Source organism: Propithecus coquereli, unplaced genomic scaffold (genome assembly GCF_000956105.1).
Source record: "Propithecus coquereli isolate 6110/MARCELLA unplaced genomic scaffold, Pcoq_1.0 Scaffold166, whole genome shotgun sequence".
Classification (NCBI taxonomy): Eukaryota; Metazoa; Chordata; class Mammalia; order Primates; family Indriidae; genus Propithecus; species Propithecus coquereli.
The window spans coordinates 2,900,094-2,926,770 of record NW_012141191.1 but is presented as its reverse complement, the minus strand read 5'-3'; the positions used below and the strand labels follow the sequence as shown (position 1 = coordinate 2,926,770).

Here is a 26,677-nt window from a genome sequence, read left to right as displayed (position 1 = left end):
GAGCTTTAAAAACCTCTTTAAGTGATGTATCCCCAAATATAAATATTCCCCTCCAGCATAATACAGTGGTTTCCAGTGACCTCTGCTCCATTGCTTCCTCAGAGGTGGTCTGTTAATAGTAAATACACACAAATCTGTACAAATATTGCATGTGTTGAAAGGTACAGGGTAAAATCATCTTTGCACTTGTCCTAAAATGCCATGAGCACAGGTTAAAGAAGTAACTGTCATTATGGTGAAATATGCCCCTTTTATAACACATAATAGCTGGAACAATTCAATCTTTATCATTTATTACTTTTATTTGGACAACATATATACATATGTACAAAATACCTACTGTCAGAATCCTCTTTTATAATTTCATTTGATTTACAAAAACGGGACAGCAAAATAACTTAGGTCACTAATACTGTACAAAAATAAAACTGATTAAACAGTTGTAAAGATCAGTATCTTACAGTGTTACAGATCATTCATCTGTTGTGAAAGAACATCTCAATCTATCCAGAGTGATGAGTACTGTGCTAAATCTATCTGCAAACTGACGAACTAATCAGTTTCTGTAATTATAACTACCAAATAGAATTCTCAAAAGAAGCGTGATGTAGAGCTAGACCTTAAAGCCAGGGCATCATTCCACAATGGTGAAGGGCTTTCTTCTTCCCTAACCAAGGAGAGGAGATATCTTAACTCTAAAACTATTAAATTTTCCAAAATATGACAGCTACTTACAATATTAGATAAAACAACTTTTCTTTCTTTTTAAACACCTGCAATAGTCTTTCAAAAATTCAGTTTGGTTAAAAAAGTAAACAAAAATTACTATCCTGCATTTGGATTTTCATAAGTTAAATCCATGGTCTTTTTAATATAAAAAGTAATTGTTTCATAGATTTAGTGTTCAATGAACTCTAGTAGTCCTAGTTGAACCATATCTTGATAGAGTAAATCTAATTAGAATGCTGGTTCCTGTTTCGTGACATTTTAAAACAGGATTTATCACAAAGAATAAAAAGCCTTGAGTTTATACGTTACATTGCTATAACATATAAGAGAATATCAAATGTGTGTTTGTCAACAACTTGAAAAGGCAAGTAGCAACTTTTTTGGGAAGTAAATTGTGCATTTTTTTTCTTAAACAAGTTGCTGCATTTATATCCATCTAAGTGCTCAACGAAAGCCACATATAGATTTACTCCTGAAACTACAAAGATTGTCTTGACTGACTTTGCTTTGTTTTCCTTCATTTCTTTCTGCGAGGGAAGGATGAGTTTTTCCAAGTTAGAAAGTTGCTAGGCAACCCAAACTCCTCACTCACTAAAAGGCAGCGTGCAGAGTGTCACAAGCAGAACCATTCCATGAGCTCAGGAAGAAACAGGCAGCCTAACCTATTTCGTATGGAAGAACAGATGTCCTTAAAACTTATTTTGGACACAGAAATTAAAATTTGGTTTAAAATAAGCGTTTCAAAAATCTGAAACAGAGGTAGAAAGTGTTCTTTATTTTTCCTGACATGTTTTCTCGTGAGAAAACACTTTCCTTTTTATCCCATGGACTGCTCCCAGTCCCTAATGTTAAAAGCAGTTCTCTTTATAGAACTATTAATACAACTATGTTGGTTAAACGAAAAAAACACCGTGCTAGTGATGGCTGTTGTCTTGGAAGTCGGAGTCAGCCGTGACCCGTGCCCGCTGCAGGAGCCCACACCCACTCTGAATTGGAAACGAGCGTGTGTCAGGTGAAATAGGTAGGCACCCTATGTTTACACATCTGAGAGCATGCATATAAACTAGAGTGCACCATAGCTCCCTGTTTTAAATATCAGATAAAATCGTCAGAAAGCGTTACTTCTGAAGAAAAAAAAAATGTAAACATTTCCCCCATGATCACTGCTGACTCCCCTCATTTTGAGGTTTTTTTTCTTAACTATGAAAACTCAGTTCAGTTTTCTGGCCACTTAAAGGCCAAAAGGAAGTTTTCAGATAAATGGCATATTATGGATGTAGTGGTTTCAGCCATTATAGACACCGAGATACAAGATACATAGTGGTGAGGATATTGATGTAAAAGGTACAGTGATGTGATTTCATTCATAGTATTCCAGAGTTCTCCAAAAGGGATTATTTTGCGGAGTCCCCTCTGAAGTCATCGTGGTATTTTCCCTTGGCACTCACTCCTTGCAGGGGCCTGTTTTTCTTTTCCTATTTCAGCTCCCTTTCCTTCTACATAACTCTCGCACTTGATAGTGGGAGTTCTGTAGGTACATGGGAAGGAGACCCACAAACCTTTTTCCCAAAAAAATAGGTGTTTCCAGATTTAGTTACTGTTATGCACCCATTCAAATAAAACCTAACGGAGTCAAAAGTCCTCTCCCTTAGTGGCATTATGGTACAATAAGATGATGCTAACTAAAAGGATAGGAAAATTTGGAAAAGTTAATAGAGTTAAAATTCCATTGGTTCTCTCTTTTTTTATTATTATTATTATTATTTTAAAACACTACCCTCCTTCTCCTTCAGCATCTGTTGTGTAGATTCTGCCCTCACATCTCTGCCGTGATGTCTTAGGGAAACGTGGATATTGTCAAACAAGCAGATTATAATGTGGTGCCAGACAGTGTCTGCTTCTGTCCTCAAAAGCATGTATTTAACTTATTCATCCTCTGCGTTAGAAAATAAAAGTGCAGCTTATGTTCAACAAGGACAATTCATACAAAGCAAGGTTTAAAAGTTCTGTACTGAGTGTAACCTTCAAAGGTTTGTCTTGATTAGTATAAATTCAGACTCTGCTTACCCATTGACTATAAGTAACTTTTTTTTGTTGTTTTTAAGTCTTTAGATGACAGATCATGCTGGAGTAGATGTGCTCTTGCTTGCATAAAGACAGCTGTGCTATGGCGTTTTTTTTTTTTTCTTTATCTCAAAAGTTAACGTGATTCAAGAGAGTGGTTTTGCTAAACAAACAGAAGCACACTCGTCATTACATTAAAAGGTAAGAAAACAATTCCGAGAGACAGCAAGCAGAAAGGGCCTAGAATCACTGCGTGAGGCCACAGGTCAACTCACCCAGTCAGACATATGTACACCAGTGTTGGATCTTTAAAATTCTACCCAGTCTTGGCCTTTCTCCTCTCCCCCAACCCGCCACCCACCCCTGAAAAAAAAAAAAAAAAAGAAAAGGAGGAAAAAAACCCAAAAGCATTTGCCTTCCCTCCAACAGTCAGAGACGGGTTCAGAGAGTCGCCTCTGTAAGGGGACCAAGTGTGGACTTTGATTTTAGGCTACAATGTGCTTTTGAAAAAACAAGGCAGGGAGAGGAAAATCAGAATAGTGACCAAAGAGCAGTGACTTCCTGTGCTGTCGGCATGCCTCTTCTGGGGCTTGGTTTCCATGTGTCCATCTGGTTCCTGGGAGTGGTTTTGTCCTTTTGTCCTTCCCTCCCTGGCTTCTGTGGGTAGCACCTCACAAGGCGTTGGCCAGCGCCTTTTTGGATCGCTTGATCATACTGGGGTGGAACTCGGTGTGGCGCCGGGCGTGCTTTGTGAGGTGGTCGCTCCTCATGAAGCGCTTCTCGCAGAGTGGACAGCGGAACTGCTTTTCCCCCGTGTGGGTCCGGTAGTGGCGGGTCAGCTCATCCGAGCGGGAGAACTTTTTAAGGCAGTCTGGCCACGTGCAGGGAAAGGGCCGTTCACCTAAGAGAAGGGAATGGAGACAGGATACAGTTTCAAGAAGACTGAAGACAATTCTGAAGGCTGGTCAGGGTCAACAATCCCTATGACTCAGGGATAAATCCCTTGAATATGACTGTTATGGGCAGGATTGTGTCCCCTGCCCCAAAATTCATGTGTGGAAGCCCTAACTCCCAGCACCATAGAATATGACTGTATTTGGAGGTAAGGCCTTTAAAGAGGTAATTAAGGTTAAATGAGGTCATTAGGGTGGGCCTTAATCCAGTGACTGGTGTCCTTATAAGAGATTAGGACACAGACATGTGAAGATTAGGAAAGATCGTGTGGAGACACAGTGACAAAGCGGCCATCTATGAGCCGAGGAGAGAGGCCTCAGGACGAAACCAGGCCTCCCCACACCTTCATCTTGGACTTCTAGCCTCCAGAGCTGTGAGGACACAAATTTCTGTTGTTTAAGCCACCCAGTCTGTGGTTTTTTGCTATGGCAGCTCGAGCAAACTAACACGATGAGGAAATTGCTAAGAATCATCTTCTCTAAGCAAATGAACTTGCTATTTTCTACCCAATTACTTTTTCTGGTTTTATTCTACACAGATGTCGGTTTCATGAATTCTCTCAGGAGTCAAAAGGCTGAGCCCTTTGCTAAATTTCCTGGCATCACAGAGATGGAACCAGCATCTGGTCCAACCAACCTCCCACCTGGAGCAGGTGTCTCCTCCTGAGCTCTTGAGTGCTGGAGCCACCAGCACCTGTCGGCAAAAAGTCCAGAGACAGGAGTCCCGCCCCTGACAGGACAGCCTGATTGTTCTTGAGCATCTCTGTCACAAACACTCCTTTACTGATGTGAAATCTGCCTTCCTGCAAAAGCCGTATTTTAAGTCATATTGTCTTAACACCAAAAATAAGTTTGTTCCCTCTGCCACATAATAAACCTTTAAATATCTGCAGACAGCTATCACATCTTTCTCTAATTCACTCTTCTCCAGACTAAACAATTCTAGTTTCTTCCATATTCCTCATAAAAGAACTCACATGATAAAATAATAATGTAAGTGCAGGCACAGAGCTAAGAGTTTCCCGTGCCCTTCTCACTGGATTCTTACAGAACACTCCACGAGGTCGCCCCATTTTACAGATGAGAAAATGGAGGCCTGGAAGATGTTATTTGCTCAGGGTCACACAACTGGAAAGGGAAAGAAGAGCCATGAATGGACCTGTCTGCCTGACTCCCAGGCCCGTGCTCTTGGCTACTCGGCTGTCCTGCCTCTGTGGGCCATGAGGACTTGACAGTTTCCATGTCTTCCTGTTCTGACTGTCTTCCTTGGATTCATGCTGTTGTCTCTGCGACCCACTTAAAATGCAGCTAAGCCCTGCCTGCCAGATGTGATCAAGCCAGCAAAGAGAACCTTCTGCTGCTCCCCCGACCCCCCAAGGTGATGTGGGGCGAGGGCCTGTGTCCACACTGGGGAGGACACACAAGCAGAAAGCGCATGAGCTGTCTGGGATGAGAACTCTTCTTGCTCCTTTTGTAAGTGACGGCCACCACCGGCTCCTGAGAACCTCCCACCTGCCTACTCCTCTTCACATCTTTCCAAGCATAGCCGGAAGCAGCTGCTTCATAGACACAGGACACACAGACTCCTGGTATCCACAGAACTCTCCAGACACTCCTTCGGTAGGTGTGAGAAGTGAATATTTTCTCACTCTTATCCCGGACTTCCCGGAACCCAGAGAGGAATTGCAGAGGTTGGGAGCTGTCCAGCATGGCACATCTGAATCGTCCAAAATTACTCATTCTATTTCCCTCAGCTTCTCTTAACCTGTGCTGAAGAGATGTAGAAATGATGATAAAACAAAACAAAGCCAAACAACTCTATCACTTTCTCCATAATCAATACGTGACAAAGGTTTTATTTGCCGTTCTCTAAGCAGGGCAATAGTCGTAATGCCTTGTACAACCTACTTGTTCTTGGGGGAAACCCAATGTGGGCAAAGCAAACCTGCAGCAGCCACTAGGCGGGAGGATCGCTTGAGCCCAGGAGTTTGAGGCTGCAGTGAGCTGTGACTGGGCCACTGCACTCCAGCCTGAGTGACAGAGCAAGACTCTGTCTTAAAAAAGAAAAAAGGCAATGGCAAACCAGCGAATGCTGGGCCTACCCGAGGTGGATGAGAGATAGGGGTTGCTGATGCATTTAGATACTCCTGGAGGAAGGCCAGAAAGGAAAAAAAGGAGCTTCCCCCCAAAAAACTCTATAAAGACATGGAAGGCGAAAACTATACTTTTGCCACTTCTATTGGATAAACAGCATTTTTACCCACTTCGTCACAACCCAACAAGGCTAAGCTTCTTGGGACAAGGATAATGTCATGTATGACTTTTGTCCTACTCATGATGCCAAGCATTTGGTAAATGCCCAAACGTTAAATACATATCCCCCCACCCTCCTCACCAACACACAGAGTCTATTCATCGTCCAAGTCACTCATATTGACCAAAACCTGCTCAGAAGTTACTGGGTTACTGGAGAAGACTTCCGGGCTATTCCAAAACTAGATTGCAGCCACATCCACTCTAACTTCAATGAAGTGGCTATGGGGGGGGAATGTTCTAAACATATTGTATTAAAAATGTAATAATGAAGGTTCAGAACTCAAGTGATATATTGCAAAAACCAAACCAAACCAAACCAAAAAAACTCCCTGCTCTCCTCTTTTTGGAGCCCTCTGTCCACTGCTTTGACTTAGAGGTAAGGAAAACAAGAGTAGCATTTTCTCGATGCCTGTTAGAACAAAAACTCATCAGAAGTGGTTTTCTTGGAAGAGTGGTAATATGGTTTAGCCTACTCGCTGGCGCGTGTACTCGTTCCTTTTGAGTTGCGTGAACAGGGGTTCACTGAGGTGGAGGGATCTGTGCCCACTGTGGGAAAAATGGACCAGAAGATGACTTTGCTGTGGGCTAGCACTGGAAAGAAATGAGGTACTTGCTCCCTCTGTGCTAGGAAGATGGCTTTATGGAACTGAAAGTCAATGGAAAATCGTCATGAAGCCTGAATCAGCTGTAGGAACAGGTGAACTGTTAAGTTTTTACGTTTGCGACTCACATATATTTCAAGTGTAACCAGAGTCCACTCCCGCTGAATTCATTTTCAGTCCAGCTTATAGCTATACTCTCGACTGCTCCTCTTGACAATCATGTTGTGATTGTTCTCACCACTTCCAATCCAGATGCTGTCACTGACCTCGTGTCCTCCTCCCTGAAGTGTTTCACAGACAGAGGAGAGGGAGACCCACAGAGCCCAAAGACCACCGAGAGCTACTGCAGCCTTTGTTGGACTCACAGAACTCGTACAATTCAAACTTACAGCTTCTAGGCATTTAAAAGGATCTGCTTGGAAGTGTGTTGCTGGTGCACTAGCCCCAGGATCATTTTGATTTATTTGAGATCCTTTGGAAAAACATTAGGAATTTTGGTCAAAAATCTAAATTGGGGGTTAGCAAAATATAGCCCACTGGCCAAATCTGGCCTGCCATGAGCTAAGAATGGTTTATACCATTCTTATATTTGGGTTTTACCAAATGGTTGAAAAAAAAAATTAAAAGAAGAATATTTCATGACAGGAGAAAATAATATGAAATTTCAATTTCCATATCCACATATAAAGTTTTATTGGAAACAGCTATGCTCATTGGTTTATGCATCATCTGCAGTTGCTTTTCCACGAATACAGCAGCCTTGAGCACCTGCCGACAGAGACTGTGCAGCCTGCAAAGCTGAAAATATTTTACTATGTGGCCCTTTACAAAAAGTGGGCTGATCCCTGATCTCAATCAGACGATCTGAACTTCTGCCTGGTGTACACCAGAGTTTGTAAATTCAAATGTCTTCCAGAGCCAGATATGTTTAAAAAAAAAAAGCTAGGTGTATTAGATCACAGGTCACAGTGGGATCATGCTTCCCTCACTTAGAGACATTCAAATTCAACTCTGTATGTAAAACACAGGCTGGCCAACAGTATGTATGCAGGCTGGATTCTGCTTGGGGACCTACGATCTGTAGCCCTTTGAAAAATCTTGCACCTCTGTAGCACAGTGGAAAGTGTGCACACCACCTACTATGGGACACAGTCCTGCATGTTAATGATAGACACCTAATAAGTAACATTTAGAAAATGTTTTTCACCTAAGAACCTATGGAATGGGGACATCACATGAAGAGAGGAACAGAATTTAAGGCCGAATGGGACCAGAGACAATTTGCAGAGGAGGAAGACAGGCCTTTCATCCCACAACCAGGGAGAAACTGAGTCAGGCCCTCTCAGCTCAGCGCTGAGGTCCAAAGGAGAATGGTCAGCCTTCTTCACACCAGATGAATCATACCACGGTGCACCTATCATTAGAGAATCCTTAAAGCTGTCTTTAGCATTAACGAGTTACCATCCTCCTGGAGGGAAAAAAACAACAGACTTGTACCAGTGCTTTATTTCTAGCCTTCCCAGGAAAACACACCCAGAGGCAGTGACACAATAAACTTGCTTTACTGGCGCAGAGCTGTTAACAGCACAAGCTTCTGAGAGCTCTCATTATTTATAGGCCACTCCCCGCCCCTTTCAGCAACAAGCTAAGCACCTCTCACCAACTGACTCAGTTCAGGGTATAAAATAAACTTGATCAAAAGAGCTACTGAACACTCCACAAAATGTGTAAAGGACTTTCTTTGCAGATTCAGATGAGGTCTCCAGAATTCTGGGCCTGGGTCCTGCTAAGTACTCGCATAAAAAGATGCTCTCTGCTTTTGAGAGGGAGCCCCCTGTCTGCCTGTGATTAGTTGATGACGCGAAGTGAAGCTTATTCTTCTTGGTGAAGTCCCGAAATGAATGGAGGTGAGTTCTCCTAAGAGAAGACAGAGGCCAGGGTGCCTGGCAAGTGCAGGGCTTGCTCCCCGTATATAGCCAACCCTCCCTGGGCTCCCCTAATGTCAGACGAGCTGCCACCAAGGTCCTGCCTAGGGCCAGGGAGGCCTAGCTTCTGAATATCACTTCCTTCCTTTCTGGTTTTTCTCATCTTCTGTTTCCTACGTCCAGGGAAAGGCCTAAAAAGGTCTAACGTCAATCAAGGCAGGAAGGTCAAAAATACAAAATCAAAAGCTTCCATTGCTTCTAGCAAAAGTAAACCAATCTGGTAAAAAATCAAATCTAAGGGATTTAGGCCTCCTTTTCAGAGTAGAACTCTTAAAGTGTCAATTAAGAATCATAGCTTCTTGCAGATATAAACATCAACGCTTCTTCTGGAGGAAAAATAGTTTTTTTGATTGCGGAACAGCAACTAGGATTCCACAGATAAAAGGATAATTTGATATTAAAAAATCATATTGATATTCTCCATTTTAATGGGCTACCACACACAGACACACACACACACACACACATTTGACATGATGGATGCAAAATAGAATTTAGTAAAATTCAATATCCATTCCTAGTAAGAGCTTTTAGGAAAATAGGAGAACAATTCCTTAACAGGATAAAAAATATAGATCTGAAACTGTTCCTCAGCAAGGTCAATAGTAAAATAAAGGTAGTATTCCTACTAAAGTCAATCCCAAACCATAAATGGACACCCACCCCCATCATTACAATTTAACATTTTTCAGGAAATGCTATGGGGTGCAATCAGATAACAAAATAAGAAGTAAATGGTGAGAGGGAAGAAGTTTATGAAATAAAAATTATTTGCAGTTGATACAATTTTCTATTTGGAAAATCCAAGGTAAATAACTGAAAAATCTAATGTAAATTAAAAATGCATTCATAAATAAAAATATACAAAAAGAGCAATGGTTTTCTTAGATACTGATCATAATCAGTCGGGATAAACCTAACAATGAGAGTTCAGGACCTTCGTGAAAAAAGCCATAAAACCTTGATATAAAAGAAAATAAATAGACACTTCTTATGCTCTCGGATTATAAGACTCTATGGTGTAAATACGGCAATTCTGTACAAACTCATCTATGAAATCAACACACACCAAAAGAATTTCTTTCTCTTGAACTTGACAAAATTATTTCTAAAGCTCATTTGGAAAAATAAACATGCTCAACTTGCCAAGGAAATTTTGTGAAAGAACAAATAAGTGAGCACTTGCAATACCAGTTATTAAAATATATTATTAAAGCTGCAATAATGAAGATAGTGAAATACCAGTACAGGAAAAGACAAATCAGTGGAACAGAGTCTGAAAATAAACCTAAGAATCTATAGGGATTTGGTATATGATAAATGAAGTCTTTCAAATCAGTGAAGCAAAAAATGTTTGGTTCAATAATTGTCATAGGTATCAGGTAAGAAAAATTAAATCTGGATCTCGACCTTACACTTTTCACTCAAATAAATTCCAAGTGGGCTGTAAATGCAAATATAAAAAATAAGATCACAAAGATAAAAGAAAATATAGGTGAATATTTTTATAATCCTGAAATGGAGTGAGACTTTCTAAACATGAAACCAAAAGCAAAAATCCTACTTGAAGAATAGTTTTGAATACATAAAAATGTTAAACTTCTGCATGGCAAAAATATATATAAGTAAAAAAATTTAAGAACCAAAACAATAAACTAATGAAAGAAATTGCAGCATAAGACAAAAGGTTAAAATCTGTACTATTAAAAGGATTTGCAAATATTAATAAAAAAGCCCAATTGAATAAAAGTAAAATAGAATGCAAATAAGCAATTTATAAAATAAGAAAGACTAATGACCAAGAAAGAAATATGGAAATATATTCAATCTCACAAGTAATCAAAACACGCCAGTGAAAACACCAAAAAGATACCTGTGAGGCTGCTGAAAATGTTAAAAAGTCTGGAGGCATGAAGGAACAGGCCCTCTGCCACACTGGTGGGACTTATAATCGATCCAGGGCTGTCTGGCAATATTCTTCTGGAAATTATTTTTGGTAATAACTAATTTGGTAATAATTAGATAGGGACATGAAAATACACAACGATACTAGCATTGCTTATGAGAGCCAAAAGTTGGTAACAGCTAAAATGTCCAAGAACAAAGAGCTAGTGTAACACATTACAGCATATCCATACAGTGGAATAATATGCACCCATTAAAAAGATACCAGATTGTTATACAATGAAATGGAAAGCTGTTAGCTACCCACCGCAAAGTGAAAAGAGCAGTATATGATCTGCTGCGTAGGTGTGCGAATATACATTGAGAGAAAAGAATCCTAGAGGAATATATGCAAAATATGAACAGTGGTTATTTAACTGGGAAAAAGTGTAACTTCTACTTGTTCCTGTAATTTTCCCCTGTATCTTCTGATTTTTTTAAACATGGAGTATAGATTTCTTTTATAATGATAAAAATTCAGAAAAAGTTATTTCAATATTTAAGTCTTACTGAAAACAATGATAAATTTGAGTTTCAATTGTTTCACAAATGGGTTGATCAAGAATATATTCCATGGGGGCGGGGTTGGTGGATGGGGTGTGATTTACTTTCTGTTGAGAAATTCCCGGGACACTCCAAGTGTCCAAGACCAAAGAAAGGCTAAGAGTCATTCTGTTTCCTTCTCAAACAAATTGTTAGAAAGTCAGAAACTTTCTGACCAAGCTATGTCTGTTGTCTCACTCCACCCCCACCTCCTCCTCTCCTACTTTTTTCCATATGTGAAAGGGCAGACAGAACCTTCCCTCAGAGGAGGAATTACCTGTACAGGAACAGCAGGCCAGAGTGTCCTTGTTAGCAAGCAGGTGAGCAGTCAGATCGTGAAGAGGGGCACAGATCAGAGACCGATGAAGCATTCCTCATGGACCAGGCTGGTGGGACATGCGTCCACACAGACCTGCCCACACCCCAGGCCTCAAGCACTCCATTGCCGGTGACCATCTGGCCTCCCTCCCCACTGGAAAGCAATGCTGATTTGCAGGTACAGAATATGAACAGTTGCTTTTTCTCCATTTTCCATTACCCTTGCGTGCAGAAGCACCAATACACACGACAGAAGAGGTGTGCAGGCCATTTCTGGGTACAGAGAATTCCACATTTTCCTGCATAAAATTCCCTGTTAATTTCAATTAACATTGAACTCAAAAATCAAGAAACCAAAAGCCTTCTGTTTGCCAGAAATATTGCTCCACATGTAGATGTTTTGAATGAATAAAAATGCTTGCTAGGCTTTGAAAGAATAATCCTGCTTGAATGCCATCCCATCATATTACCATTTGCTCCTGACCTCTCGTTGACTCCTCCTTATGATTTGGATTCCTTTTATATGATATTTGTTGATACAACAGAGACACCGTAGAGCTGAGGTGTGAGAATGCACTTTCTGGGCCCTGTGTTTATCTGTGGAAAGCAGCTTGTCCGATACTTTAGGTTCTAAAATGGGAAGTGGGTATGTGTCTGCAACATGTACACAGCACTTCCTCATTTAAGCCTGTCAGTGTCCAAGATGCAAGCCTCTATCTGAATTTTTGCTTGCACATCCCCAATCTCCGCTGATCTGTGAGCTTGCTCATGTGGTCCCAGCAGACCTCAAACCAAAGGCGGCGGACAACAGATTCTTAACTCCTTAGATTCTCAACTCAGCACGAGCTATGTCTCGATGCCTCGGTTATATGGCCCCCATGTCAGCAACTCTGCCAACACAGCAGAGGCAAAATCTGGACTCTAAACATACATTTTTAACACAGTGAAAGTCTGCTTCTTGGTATAGTTTTATTTAAGTCACATTTAAGTCACAGTCACATAATTTAGATTTGGATGAGATCCTGGCAATCCTCTAAAGGCCCAGGTGAAGTGACCTTCTCACGACCACACAGCTAGTCCCTGCAAGACCAGGGCCGGGCCCAGCTTGATTCATTCCCAGGTTAGTGATACTCATGCTGGCCCAGACTATGCTGCTTCTGCCCAGTTATTTGCAGGAAAGATAAATAATAAATAAATATCTACTAGGCACTAAACATTGAATAGGAAATAAAGGCTTAATGGCAAAGCTATCCTGAGAACACAGACTCTTTGAATTTTTGCATTTTTGATGATTTTTATGACCACTGAATTCAAATCTGTCATGTTTCAGTTGAAGCCAACTCAAGAGGGCAGATGACTTGCCCAAGGACACCCTGCACAGTAGTGTGTGATCAGATTAAAACTGGTTTTCAAATTGCTCCTCTTCAGTTTTGTGCACAAAGTGAGATTAGACATGAAAGAAAAGCCCAGGCCCAAACTGAAAGTGGAGAGAACCTGTCTTGGGGTGTGTTTCTAATTCTCTGACTCCCAGGCCCTTCATTCCAGATGCATTGCCTTGGCGAAGTCTGACATAGTTTTTTAGGACGAGTAAGTTGCTACTCAGCTTTAATTTTCAAAACAGTATTTGAAAAATGCAAGTCCTTAAACTTAAACTCTTTTGATTTGCCAGAGCTTCCCACCAAGAAATGAGGGGTAGAAAAAGAGATTTGGAGAGGCTGCGTTTACAGGATAGATGCAAAGGTCTCTAAGAAGTGCCAAGAGCTCTTTACTCTCCTGGTAGAGACAGGCTTAGGAAGTCCCCAGGGGTAGCCACTGCTGCCGGGCTTCCCCACAGCATGACAAGAGCCTGTGTAACCCCGCTACGGATGTCTCCACACATGCCATGGCACCTGAGGGTGGGGCAGCTACGGCTGACAGGGGTCTCAGTGCCTGCACCCCTCCAAATGCAGGGTGGGGAAAAGGACTGTGTGTACCTGAGCCCAAAACCATGCCGTCAGAATGCCACTGGAAGACTGGGTCATAGTGTGAGGGGCTAATACCTAGAGCACTCTGCAGAAGCCCTCTTCAGCAGAGGCTATCAGCATGTGAGGACAGCAACACAAAGCAAGTGTGTGACATCCCAAGGTCATAGGATGCATGCAACATGGATGGTCCTCCTGTAATGCCAAAACAGTAGGTGAGCCCCCTGGACACCAAACAATAGATCACTCCCAGGAGAACAAAAGGCAAAGGACCCCAAATCAGAGCGAGAACACTGATTTTGCAAACATTTACCCAAAAGAGAATAAAATGTAATACACTAGTGACCGAGACCCTAAATTGCCAAAATAAAATGTTCCCCCCACAGCAGAAATGGAGAGACTGCTGCCTGATTAGTAAACACCTACTCTACCTGCCAGCTAGGTTGTGGCACTCAGAAGAACTTGTAGTGACTGGTAGTGCTACTCCAGCAAGTATTTCTAGCATTTTCCGTCTGGGATCAGCCTCAGCACACTGCTGGTACCGGAGTAAGGCTTGTGACGACCATAAATCCTACTCACACATGTCACATGAGCCACCATCAAACAGTTTCTCAAGCTTTAACCCCCCTACTCCTGGGATGGAGCAAGCCACTAACTCACATGGGTTGTTATTTGTCACCAAAGACCACAAAGAACTGCAGGTCAGAGCTGTCTAACCTTCACAAAACAGCCCCACTCGGCTCCCCCTGAGATCTCGGAGGAGGAATGCAGCCCCCTCCTTGGGCAGACATTCCTGGGCAGTGTTTCGAAATTTGGGAGCGAGCAGCACTTTGAGAAGAAATGCCTCTGGCCAGGGGAGACAGCTCAGGCTCTTTCATGCTGGGACCCCTGGCTCAGGGAGAGAATGTTCACTGGACAAGCATTGAAACAGTAATGGGACAAAACTTCTGTAGAATTGTGGTGGCAAAGGGATTTAAGTCACTTTTATGTGTTTTTGTAAGCTATTTTTAAGCTCTACTTTTTGTCTCTTATGATTTATTATAGTGTTTTTGTTGGGCATTGTGCACACTGAATAGACTTCTGAATCTCAATGAGAACTGCTATATAAAAGCTCATCTCTGTATAGACTAGTCCTTTATCTATTAGCACACAGGGTAATAAATGTTCATGTAAACATGATTCATTTCTCTGGGCATTAAAACGGACAGAATGGAATTAAGACCAAGTGAATGGCTTTGAAGATCACACTGTTGCTGTTATACTTGTTCCATGTCAGGCTTCTAGATCGTCAATTCAGAAGGGCCTGTGGGTATGTGCCTGAGCACATGTAATACATGTTGAGATCATCTGTTTTCTGCAAAGCTCCTTCTGTATATCCACGTTGGCCTGTCTTTTAGGTTGAACTCCAGAGACAGTTCAGAGCCCTTTCATGTCAAAGGAGAGGAATATATGGAGAAAAAAATATTGTCGTATGGTTTTGTCCCTTATTTTGTCAAATTCTGCTCTTTGGAATATCCTGTTTATAGTTCTAAATGGGCTGAAAGACTGAATAGGTGTTGGTTTTGCCTCTCTGGAATTTATTCTCTTTTGGGTAATAAATAGCACATTCTGAATCTCCTTTTGGCAACCACCCCTTCCCCACTCTGAGTCTATGTAATTCCAGAGGGGTGACCCCACGCCTCCAGATCCAGAGGTTGGATGTGACCCAGTCATGCCACAGTGATTCATTTCAAGGATGGGCACACAATTGGAGCTCAGTCGTGGAGCTTAAAACCTGAGACTTTTGCTGGAATCATCAGGAATGGGAAACTGTCTTTCCATGGGGCTTGCTGAAGGGACAGGATGTGAGCCTGGAATCGCTAGCAGCCACCTCAGCACTATTCAGAGAGCCCACCCATGAATGAGGCCAAAACGAAAGACAGCAAAGCTGAGCCACAGAGAGGCAGACACTGAGTACCAGCATCCAGACATAACCAAAACTAGAGCTACCCCTGGGTGTGTTTGCAACTTGAACCAATAAAGTGCTATTTTTTTACTAAGCCTGTCCAAGTTTGGATTTTGTTGCTTGCAACCAAGAGTCTTGACTAATATAGATAGCTATGGTTCCCCAAGTGGGTTCTTTTTCAATTGGAAGGAAACAGCTTTGGGATAACTCCGGAAAATACCGGGTAAGTGAGGTCAGAGTCCAAGATTTCTGCCGACACTACTCACCAAGGTTCACGAAAACCAACCACAAGCTAGAGTTAGAACAGCACAAGAGTAGACAGGTAAACACCGGTGGCTTTGCGGCCAAATCCAAGAGAGCTATGTAAAACACAAGGTCTCTTCTCATTGGCAGAAATGCCAGGGGTCCGTCCGGGTCAACAACCATTCATGTACAATGCCAGGTACCTAGAAGTATACTAGGAAAATTCTATTGTAACCTTGGACTAGGTTAACTAACTCCAATTCTGATTGCTCCTATTAAAAGAGGATAACAGTACCTTTCTAGCTCATAGGATTGCTGTGAGTTTAAATGTGAGAATGCACGTAAATCATTTAACCTGGAACCTGGCATATAATAAAGGTTTAATGTTATCCTTATTATTACTATTATTCACAAAATCCATAGTACCTGCTGTCAGCATTTAGCACAGCTTTTTGCATGTAACAGTCACTCAATAAATAATTTAAATGAATGAGACACTGTTGGATTAACCTGGAATTCTAAACAAAAATTCTAGGAATCTCATGGGCTTCTAGGCCACACATAAAAATTATTTTTAATTATAATAATACTCAGTAGATGGGGACATTATGCCAAATGTTTAAATACCTCATCTGAATTAAGCTTCATAACTTCATGAATATATAATGACTGAGCTCCATTTTACAGACAAGAAAACTGAGGCTCAGAGACGTTAAGTATCACCTGAGTTTTCATACTTAGAGAGTGGTAGAGGGAGGATTCAAAGCCATGTCTGAGGGACCCGAAAGCTTGTGCTCTGACTGCTCTCTACCTTCTGACTCTGTATTAAAGGTGAAGGTCTATTCTGGAGGCCCCTCACATTCAAGTTCCACAGGGTCAATAATAAGGGGCCAGGCCTTACTCTTCTTTTCTGACTGTCTTATCAAAGCTGGCTCCCTGGAAGGGAAAGATGGTGAAAGCTTTTGTTCCTTCTCTATGTCTTTGAGCCAAGATGGTCTACAAGATTCCTTCCAGTTCTAAAACATCATAACTTCCAAGTGGGATTTTGTGTTTTTGTCCATTGTCTACCGCACTGGTTCCCACTTTGGTTCAAGTCAGGTCTTTCGGGAGACATTTCCTTCGGCAACGATGAGGGCTCGGCTTGGAAAACTGTTCAAACTTCACTGAATACAAAACACTGCTGCCTGCATTTCAAATCCTTGTCATTAATTTTGTATGGCTTAAGCTCCAGTCTCTTTATTTTAATCTATTTAAATAAATGTCCTCACTTAAAAAAAAAGGCTCGATCTAGCCAGTCAGGAATGGATTCCTTTTTCCTGTTCAAATGTGTGGTCATTCTCAATTTCATGTAAAAAAATAAATAAATTCGAGGGCCCAGGGGCTCTGGGCTTAGTTGGTGAGGTAACTGGTTCTTGCAGCTCTAGAATCTTTAGATCTCAGCTCCAGATTCTCAATTCTCAGGATTCCAAAGCCAACTCTACCGTGATGAACTGAGATCAAGAGGGGAGCCTGCAGGCACAGCATCAGAAACAGGGTTAGACACAAATGGAAATGAATGCCTTGGAACGTCCCATGTAGGGAAAAGGATGCGTCTCACTCCCTCGGTGGGAATCGCACTCTTATGAATAATAATGTTAGTCCTATTATTTGCTGAGGGGACTGCTTGAGGCTGGGGTAAGACAAATGTTTACTCTTGGCCTTAATGCACCGAAAAGGTATTAAAGTTTCAGGAGGATTCCAGGAAGGGAGGAGTAGGAAATCTCCCAGCAGCTCTGCCTTGGGCTGTTTCAGAGTGCACGCAGCTCCCATAAAAAACGGCAGAGGCTACACCAGCCAACTCCACCTCTGCCCTTTCGCTTTGTTAATTCCACGAAGCATCTCTTTAAACCAAGGTTAAAAAAAAAAAAAAAAGTTAACCACAGACTGACATCCTCAGGAGAGCATGGGGAGAAAGAATCCAAATGAAAGAACTAGAAAGAATTCAAAATGAAGGGCAAAACCCCTGAGCACTCACAGAGCCAAGCTTCAAGGTAGGGGCTTTAACATTTTCTGCTGAAAAACCAAGCAGACTACCTGGTACTCTCATGGGCTGCTGAGGAAACTGAGGCTCTGGCAGATTAAACAATATGCCAGAGTCACGTGCTAGTCAAGGCAGAGAGGTAGCTTTTGAACCCTGGTGGTTGCTTCCAAACCCTCCAATTCCCCCAAAATGTTTACATGGAACAATCCGCATTTCTCTGAGAGGGTGGGCAAATGCATCTATACAGACAAAATGATGGATGTGATGACCTCTCAAGGTCACTTCCAATCTCCAAGTCTATTCTTCTGCTACTAACAACGGCTGCCACCAAGTGCTCTGAGTTAGGCTTAGGCCTGTGACTAACTTCCAACAAAAAGCGGGGCGGAGAGAGCGCCAGGATTGCTCAAAGACCACTGAAAGAGGATCTCATTTTTTTCCCTTTTTAACCATCTGTGGGGTGTTTTTTCTTCTCCCTTTTGCCCCTCCTTTTTGCGTGTGTTGCATAGAAACAGAAAGTGCCTTTGTACCAATTACTAGGCACTAATTTACGCTCTTCAGTGGGCGCTGGGCTTGCTGGAGAAACATTAGGAAAGGTGGGAGGGTCGGATGTGGGGGAGGATTCTAGCGGTAGAGGGAGGCATGGAGTGCTGCAAGCCTTTTCTCCAAGCCTGAGAACAGCCAAGGGGAGAGAGAGGAAAAAAAAAAAACAGAAGATTTGGAAGTCAAGACTAGCAAACGCGACAAAGCTGGATTTTTTTTTTAAAAAAATCAAGAATGCTAATGATCATAAAGCATTCAGAAATTAAATCCATCAAGGCCCCAACCAGAGCATGTCAGATTGTTTTAGGGGCTTCTGAAAGAGTGAAGACTGGGAAATCATCCGCCCACTCTTCTTCTCAATGAACGTATTAAGGAAAACCATTGTCAGCCACTTTCCCAATATGTCATATGATGTTTCTCCCTGGGAAGTTCAATCTGGGAATTTCCCACAGATGTTGCAGAATGACTAGTACTTGGGATACGTGTCAACAATGGGGACAGGAATGTAAATCCAAGAATTCATTTTTCCCCCAGGTTACATCTTTGTGTCTGAAGGTAACAAACAGGGTGTCCCCATCCAAACAGCACTAGATTTACTCTGGTACCTCCCTCCCTACCTGGGGCCCCACTCACACCCCTCCTCTCTCTTCTCACCACCCACAGAAGATTGGAGAGGAAAATCAAGGGAAACAATGTGTGCACTCTGTAATCTGACTCCACTTGTATTTTCTGTTGTGAAACAGTAACCCTGCCAACAGCAGCAGCTTCTCTGAGGCAAGCCCACTTTGTCTTTGCTAGGGCAGATAGATGGAGGATGATGAAGGACAAGCAGGAAATGAGGGAGGAACAGCACCTGGTCCTTCCTACCCCAGGACTAGGAATAAAAACCCCAGGGTCCTGACAGCCTCTACCCCCAGGGTGAGATTTCAGCAGTGAGCTGGGGCTGGGGAGCTGTCTGGGCCATCCTTCCCTGGATTCAAAGGACATTTTAGCCTCTGGTCTGAAACTCAGAAGCAAACCCTATAGGAAATCCTTGTAGCTCTTAGAAACCCATCCCCTATAGCTGGAAACTATATGCATGCAGCCCTTAACTCTCTTCTAGAATATAGACTATCATTTTTTCCTAACAGGGTATGTGACACCCTTTCTAGACATTCTCGCATGGAGTGGGGTGGGGCAAGTGATACCACCCCCAAGGGGGCAAAAATTGGCTCTTTAGTGGGTGAAAAAAACCTTAGCTATTAAAATGGTTTGTGGCCTTCTAACCGGACATAGTCCATAACAGCTCTACAGTGCATCTGTAGTATTAAAATGCCATGGGAGGACAATTATTTAAAAAATGTCTGAAGTCTCCTTAGGGGAGAAATAATGAGAATAAGATAGAAAAAGTTACCTGTGCAAGCTGTGGATAGATCTTGGATGAAGAGTGCCAGGTTAGGAAGTACCATTCCATATTACTTTCAGGAGCCCTCTGGAAAGAATGGGCAGGGCGAATGTGTCCTTATGGATCAAGGCACAGGGCTTCCATTCCACTCACGAAGAGAAGAGAAAGTGGCAAGGACTGGGCAGGGGTTACCTAATGGGCTGCCCAGAGAGCTAAGGCCTCTCAGTGTAGGGGCTGCAGCCAAAGGCCTTGCTCCGTCCCCAAAGCCCTGCCTCCCAGGTAATGAGTCCCTCTCACACCTTTGATGACACTGGACTCTTTTTAACCAAACAGTTGACTCCAAAGCCTTTTGCAGTAATTAAAGGAGAAGAGTGCAAGAGGCACAGGGCAACCTGGCACCTGTATAAGCAAAATTCCCTGCCTTGAGTTAGAGTTGGCCAGTGATGGACAGTCCTACAGAAGCCAAAAAACCTATTTCCCATACTGAAGGACACCTTCCTTCGGATATGCTAAGTATCCCAAGGAAATGTTCAAAGAGGGCAAGGAGAAACAGAAGCAGCCACTTGGGGCGGTGGCTGGTAGCTCTGGATTTGACATAAGCTTCCTTTTGTTATGTAAAAAAAAAAAAAACGTTGGTTTTTAAAATTTTTCCACAGAACTGGGGTATGACAGTTGGGATTTGGGGGCTTTCTGATTTTCAGAATCCTATATCCAGTGTCATCAGGCTCAACCCATTGTCACCACTTGAGGACAGCGGACTCAAGATCCTCCAAAAAGAGAGTAAGATGGCACCTGGCATGGAAGCAGGGCTGAAGTTTTCTATTATCTGGATATCAACCTGGCATGACTCCGTATCAGCCTATTCTGACAATCAGAACCAATTCTGAGCTGGAATTAGGATGTAGTTGTTTCCTTCCCCAAAGGATATGCTCCCCTTACCCCCTCCTCCCCACCTATAATCTGCCTATACTATATGTGCAGGGTGTCCACAAAGTCAGGAGACATAGAATAAACTTTTATCTTTTTTGAGACAGGGTCTTGCTCTGTTTGCCTAGGTTAGAGTGCAGTAGTGTGATCATAGCTCACTGCAGCCTCAAACTTCTGGACTCAAGCAATCTTCCTGCCTCTGCCTCCCAAGTAGCTGGAACCACAGGCACATGCCACCATGCCTGGCTAATTAAAAAAAAAATTTGTTTGCAGAGATGAGGTCTCGCTATGTTGCCCAGGCTGGTCTCAAACTCCCGGCCTCAAGTGATCCTCCCACCTTGGCATCCCAAACTGCTGGGATTACAGGCATGAGCCACCATGCCTGGCCAAGATAAATTTCTTAAATGTTAATTACATTTTCAAATAATATTTTCATGTGAAATACTCTAATAGGTTTAATTGTTAATCTGAAGCAGTATAATAAATACACAAAGTGTATACAAAAATTCTGGAAACAGGGAAAAGAATAAATTTGTTGTTGTATCTTTTTTTTTTCTTAGGATTAACCATGGATCTACAGCTTAAACTTTAGCGGTACATTACCTGAAATGATACCTGGTCTGGAGCTTAAGAAAAACAAATTGAACATATCATTAGAAAACGTAAACTAACATACTGCTTAAAAATAAGTTTATCCTTGGTTTTCTGATTTTAAGGACATCCTATATATTACACACAAACTATAGGATCTAGCATTTCTCAAGGGCATACTGTATGTGGAACTCTATTAGGTGCTTTATATATGTTATCTTTATATAAAAATCTGAGTTGAGGACAGTATTCCTATCTTACAGATTAAGAAACTGAGGCTCAAACAAAGTAGAGGTTGAAAACTTAAATGCCAACAGAGACCACTTAAGTGATCAAAATAAGGGATACTTCTCCATATAATGGATGATTGGTTCAAGCCAATTGTTGCTAGGCAGGAATTTAGGACCAGTATTGCCAGATCTTTTGATTTTTTCAGAGAACCCAGAAATCTGGATTCATGCTGAAATTGTCTGATTTTTAGATGTTGGTAACTAATTAAATTTTTACAAACCCTGTGTTGGCCAAGCCAAACAAATCTGCAAAGCACATTCAGCCACATTGTAAACTCTAAATTAAAGTAACTTGCTTGCAATCTCAAACTAGAAAACAGTGGGGCAAATCAGAACGAAGCTCAGTGGGCCTCAACTGTTTTTCTCCTCTTAGGTCACCACAGAAGTAGTTGCATTGAATTCAATGTAAAAATTTGTTTAACTGATTCGACTTCTAAAGCTGAGTTAGAAGATGGTTTATCCAACCGGCAGTTGTATGTATAAGGCTCTATTAGGAAGTAAGCACGCAGGAGGGATTTGAGGGAATGATGAGCTGCAATGAGCAAGGGGGTGTGGCAGTGATTTTAGCTCTTAAAATCTTCACAGAATGCAGACACTCCAAATGCCATCTCTGTCCACCTTCTGGATTTAACATCAGCAGAAAGAAAACCAGGAAACTCCTTCCCCTACTTCCAAGCAAATCTAACTTGAAGCTATATTTGAAATTTCCAAACACATGAGACCTCTGACAAGTCTCTTATTTAGAGTCTCCTTAACACACACCTCCTCTGGCAGGAGTATGCTTCTGACAGTATTAACAGAGGCTGAGGTTTTTGTTCAACCATGCACTGGGATTAGAGACCCCCCCCCAACACATAGACACCTGCAATCACCGTATCACTGGTTTCAAAAGACTGACTGCAGTATTTAAAACTGGATGAACATCTCACTTTGTCTTCCACTCTTGACTGTGCAAAAGGTTCTCCTGAAACAGCTGAGCCGAATGACTTGCCTTATGGAGAATTAAAGAGCAGCACGCATGCACGCACACATAAGCAGCCATTTCTATAAATGCCTGAGAAAAGCACACAGCCGAATGGCCCAGAATGCTGGAAATCCTGTTCCTGAGTCCAGACTCAGGTGGCTCACAGAGGCACTGCAGGCCTCCCCAGCTGCACAACCCGGCAGCTCCCTGAAGGAGAAAATGCCTTTGCTCAAGGTGGCAGTGGGTGTCGATGAGAACAACTGAACTCCGGGAACATGGCTGACACAGCCAGGCCCGCCCAACAGCTGCTGGTGAGTAACACCCTCCAGTTAATATACCCCTACTTCACCCCCAGAGCCCCGATAAAGGTCACATCCTCCAATGCAGGCACACGCCTTTCAACAAGCTTACAGACACAAACTTTAAAATGTGCTGTTTTGTGGCAACCTCGATGAGGACTCCAAATAGAACCTGATTTTGCATTAATATGGAGGAAATCGTTTCATTCCAGTGCCAGCAGCCACCTCCACAAGCACCAGTTTCCAAAGGAAATAAAATAGGAGAGGCAGTTACGTGGCCTTTCTCTTAAAGAGCAAAGCAAAACAAAACAAAAAATTCCCAACCAAGTATCATTTTAAAACGACCGGCTCAGGGCCTCATCTTAAAAGTATCAAACTATTACACCAAAAAACTACAATACTTTTCCAACTAAGTCCAGCAAGACCCTCTTAAACATGGTGACATAAGACATAGAGAAAAGGCTTATCTGAGAGGGCCAAGCCCCAAGCTACCTTATCAGAATCGCATTTGTAAAAGAACCTTTCTGATGATGATTAGACAGCAAGTCCAAATGTGAATGCTTTCCAACTTTTTCTGTGCGTATTAAACAGAATCGACAGAATTGGCTGACCAAGGTCCCTGGAAGCCTCCAAAGCCCATTTTATAAGGCAGATGTCTTTCTACCCACATTCATTAGTCTAGCCCTGCCTCTTGCCCTCCCAGGGAAGGACTCTTCCCCTAGACCTCCAGAACCGCCCAACATTCATTACTGAGCCTTGACCTCGGGCAAGGACCACACCTCCCTGCTAATCGCCTGATTCAGGGGTAGAGGGTGCGACCTAAGTCACATGGCAAAAAAAAAAAATCAGCTCTGAAATCTCGCTCTTTGGGAAGGCTAACCAGTCGTGAAGTTAGGCCCACCATTACTTACTCAAACTCCCCTGCTGCCTGAAGCAGTGTTATTTTAAACCTCTCAGGGGACTCTTGGCCAAATTTAAAACCACCTTGGCAAGCCCTGAAAAGTAGCAGACATCCAGCTAAATGAGTCCTTAGTCATCCCTAAAAGGCTCGAAGTAAAGTGCGCCGCTTCCCCCCTAGGTTTCAGCCACTTCTCTGCAACCCGACAAGGGAATTAAATAAAAGATACGCCATCTGATTCCCCCAGCCAGCGTCTTCCCAGGTGGGGTGGCCCCACCGCCGCCGGGTGCGGGAGTCCCGGGGGCGGGGCGGGACAGGGGAGGGGCAGGCACCACTCCCCGCGAAGCCACGCACAGCACTCGCTCTGCTCGCCAGTTTAAGGCTCTCCGCGGCTCTGGGGACAATTAAGGAGAGTGAGCTTTGCGCTTCTGCAGAGTTAAATTATTTAAAGCGTTAAGCCGCATCTCATCCAAAATGTTTGCACCCTTTCGGCCGAGCGCGGTGTCCTTAACGCCCGGGAACGCGGCCCGGCCAAAGGTTAACTAACCCCAGAGCTCCGGGGGAGAGGGCGACGCCGCTAACCTGTATGCACTCTGTAATGGGCTTTAAGATGGGAGGATTTTCCATAGACTTTCCCACAGCCACTGTAGGGGCACTTGTGCCTCTTTTCGGAGGCGTGTTTCCCCTTCGCAGCCACTCCAGGGTGGAGGAGGGAGAGCGGGCTGGGCGCGCTGCCAGGATCCTGTCTCTCCTCCGGGCTGTGGGAAGGACTCGACCCAGATTCGGTGGTCACGTCGCTGTCGGATCCCATATCCTCATCCGGACTCTCCAGACTGTCGCTGCACACCGAGGGGGTCTGGATGGGTCGGTACTTGTTCAGGTCCAACAAGCTCTTGGCGATGGTGACCAGCGTGCAGTAATCCTTCCAGGTGTCCCCCGGGTCACCGTGCTCCTTGGTCACCTCGCGCTCAGGTAGTCGCAGCCGCTCGGCGTCCGGAGCGCTCCCATGCTCCGGCACCGCAGCGCGGTTCGAAATGGAAACCAGACACTGGGCAGCCACGAAGTCCATGTAGGCGGCCGCGGACATGGTGCGGGCGACAGCAGCCCCGGCGGCGCGGCCAAACTTGGCGGTGGCTCCGGCGCTTCGGCTAGCCCTGCCCCGGCCTCGGACGACGAGCGCGGCGCGGCGCGGCACGGCGCGGCGGCCAAGGGGGCGGGGGCGCGGGGCGCTTCCTACTCGCGGGAGCGCCGAGGCGACCTCAGCCCCTCATCTTTACGTAACCGGCAGCGCCTCCGCACGCAGCATCCACGGCCCCGGGCTCCGCCGCGCCGCCGCCTCTCGCCGCCGCCCCTGCCCCGCGCCGGCCGCGATCCCCCGACGGGCGCGCCGGCCCCTCCGAGCCGGCTCCCTTGGAAAGATGCCACACGTGGCGGCCGCAAGTTTATTCGACTGAAAACGCCCCCGAGGCGCCGGGAGAGCAAACTGCAAGAGAGGTACACGCCCTCGGCCGCCTCTCTCCGTCGAGCCAAAGCCCTAGGACATTCACCCAACCACCGCGACGTGGGTGGCAAGGGCCGCGCCGAGTGCCGGGTCTACGAGACACTTTTCCCCGAGTCCACGGACGGCTTCTGAGCCCCAGCTCCTGCCGGTCCGCACCGTTCCGGCATTCTCTTGCTCAGTAACAATTTCGCAGAATCCCATCACGTCACAAACCAAACCCCCTCCAATTGGCCAGTGGGGAGGGTGATTCAACTCTGTTTACTTTCTCCCCCTGCCAGTCAGAACGGCCCTTCCGTGGAGAGGTGCGTCTAGAACTGAGGCGTGCGGCCAATCCGACTGTTCCTTCTCGCTGCCTCGTGCTACCCCTACAGCCTCGAACGCTGACAGTTAAAAGGGTAACAGCCGGGAGGCAGGGCAGGGGCAGCGGCTCCTCCTCGGGAGCGCCTCTCGGTCCCGTGGCCGGTCCGGGCCCCCCGCCTCACGTCCCAGCTCGAAGAGCGTCGGGACACATCCTCCCCAGTCAGTTGCGCTCGTTCCTATGACAAAAAAGAACTTCAGCTTCGGTTTTCCAGCTCGCAAACAGTTAAGTGACTTCCTGCAAACGCTACAGTCCCAGCAACCAGACTTCCAATCAAAAGTAAGTTGGTTGATGTCACTGGCATCGGCTCGGCCAATCAGAAGGGCGTTCCGAAAGCAAGCTCTCGACACTTGTAAACGCAAAGACTGTGTGGTGAAACTGGACACATCTTTGTATTTTGTGTTGCTGCTAGTAAAATTGAGATATGGATGGGAGGACAGGGGTGATGAATAAATGCAGTGTGAATTTATAATTTTTTTAAAAACCCTCAATATGTCAGGACAAGTTGTCCAAAAATAAACACAGATGAGAAAGCGTCAATTCGTTTTGCTGTTGGTGTTTCTGGATGCAACATACTTTGGGAACAGATGTTTAAAAATTCCTCCATCCAATACATTAACTATGACCAATTTATCTTAAAAATGCAGAGCTAACGAAAGTTCTGGTTTTAAAGCATAGTCTTTGTACTGTCCCCCTATTCCTACGTTGAAGCACCCCATCTTTGCTTTTGTCATGCCTCTTAGTTCCTCTACTTCCCTGGTGCAATTTAGCCTCAGTAACTTTTTTTAGTTTTGTTTTGATGCTGTTTAACCCGCCTTCAGATAAATGGAAACAAAAACTGTTCATTTGTATGACTGTTGAAAAACTCCACCATTCTTAGCTCGTTTTCTTTGCAGAGCATGGTTGTTAGGGAATATTTTTCTGCCCTCACATTACAAATGTGGAGACTTAGACACAGAGAAATGACTTATCTACCTTATTAAGTAGATAATGACAGAACTCAATAGAAACCACAAATCTCCTGATTTCTAGCTCTTTGTAATTTGCAACAACTGGGCCCTTTAGTTTTATGAAATATTAACTGTGCTAAACAGATTCTTAAGAGCTGGAACCAGCCAGAGATTCTTAACCATTGAATATTGTGGCATTACTTGATCAACAATTAGTATGGGTCTTGGAGTCTGATTAACCCAGTTTGCCTCTCCCTCTGAATGAATGATGGGGTTGTTTTCCATCTGGTAGCTGAGAAAAGAATCTAGGGCTGGTGTCTCTTGCAGGGAGCATACTGTCAGCACGATTAAT

The 26,677-nt window shown here is 43.9% G+C and overlaps 1 protein-coding gene across 1 annotated transcript; it reads right to left on the bottom strand.

Annotated features, from left to right (window-relative positions):
- Positions 1 to 276: 276 nt before the first annotated feature.
- KLF9 (Kruppel-like factor 9) lies at positions 277 to 25,905 on the bottom strand. Its single transcript, XM_012641621.1, has 2 exons — positions 24,099 to 25,905; positions 277 to 3,694 (listed from the first exon to the last, which is right to left on the bottom strand). The coding sequence occupies exons 1-2, from the start codon at positions 24,601 to 24,603 to the stop codon at positions 3,465 to 3,467; spliced, it is 735 nt and encodes a 244-aa protein (XP_012497075.1). The 5' UTR covers positions 24,604 to 25,905; the 3' UTR covers positions 277 to 3,464.
- Between the last annotated feature and the right edge of the window lie 772 nt (positions 25,906 to 26,677).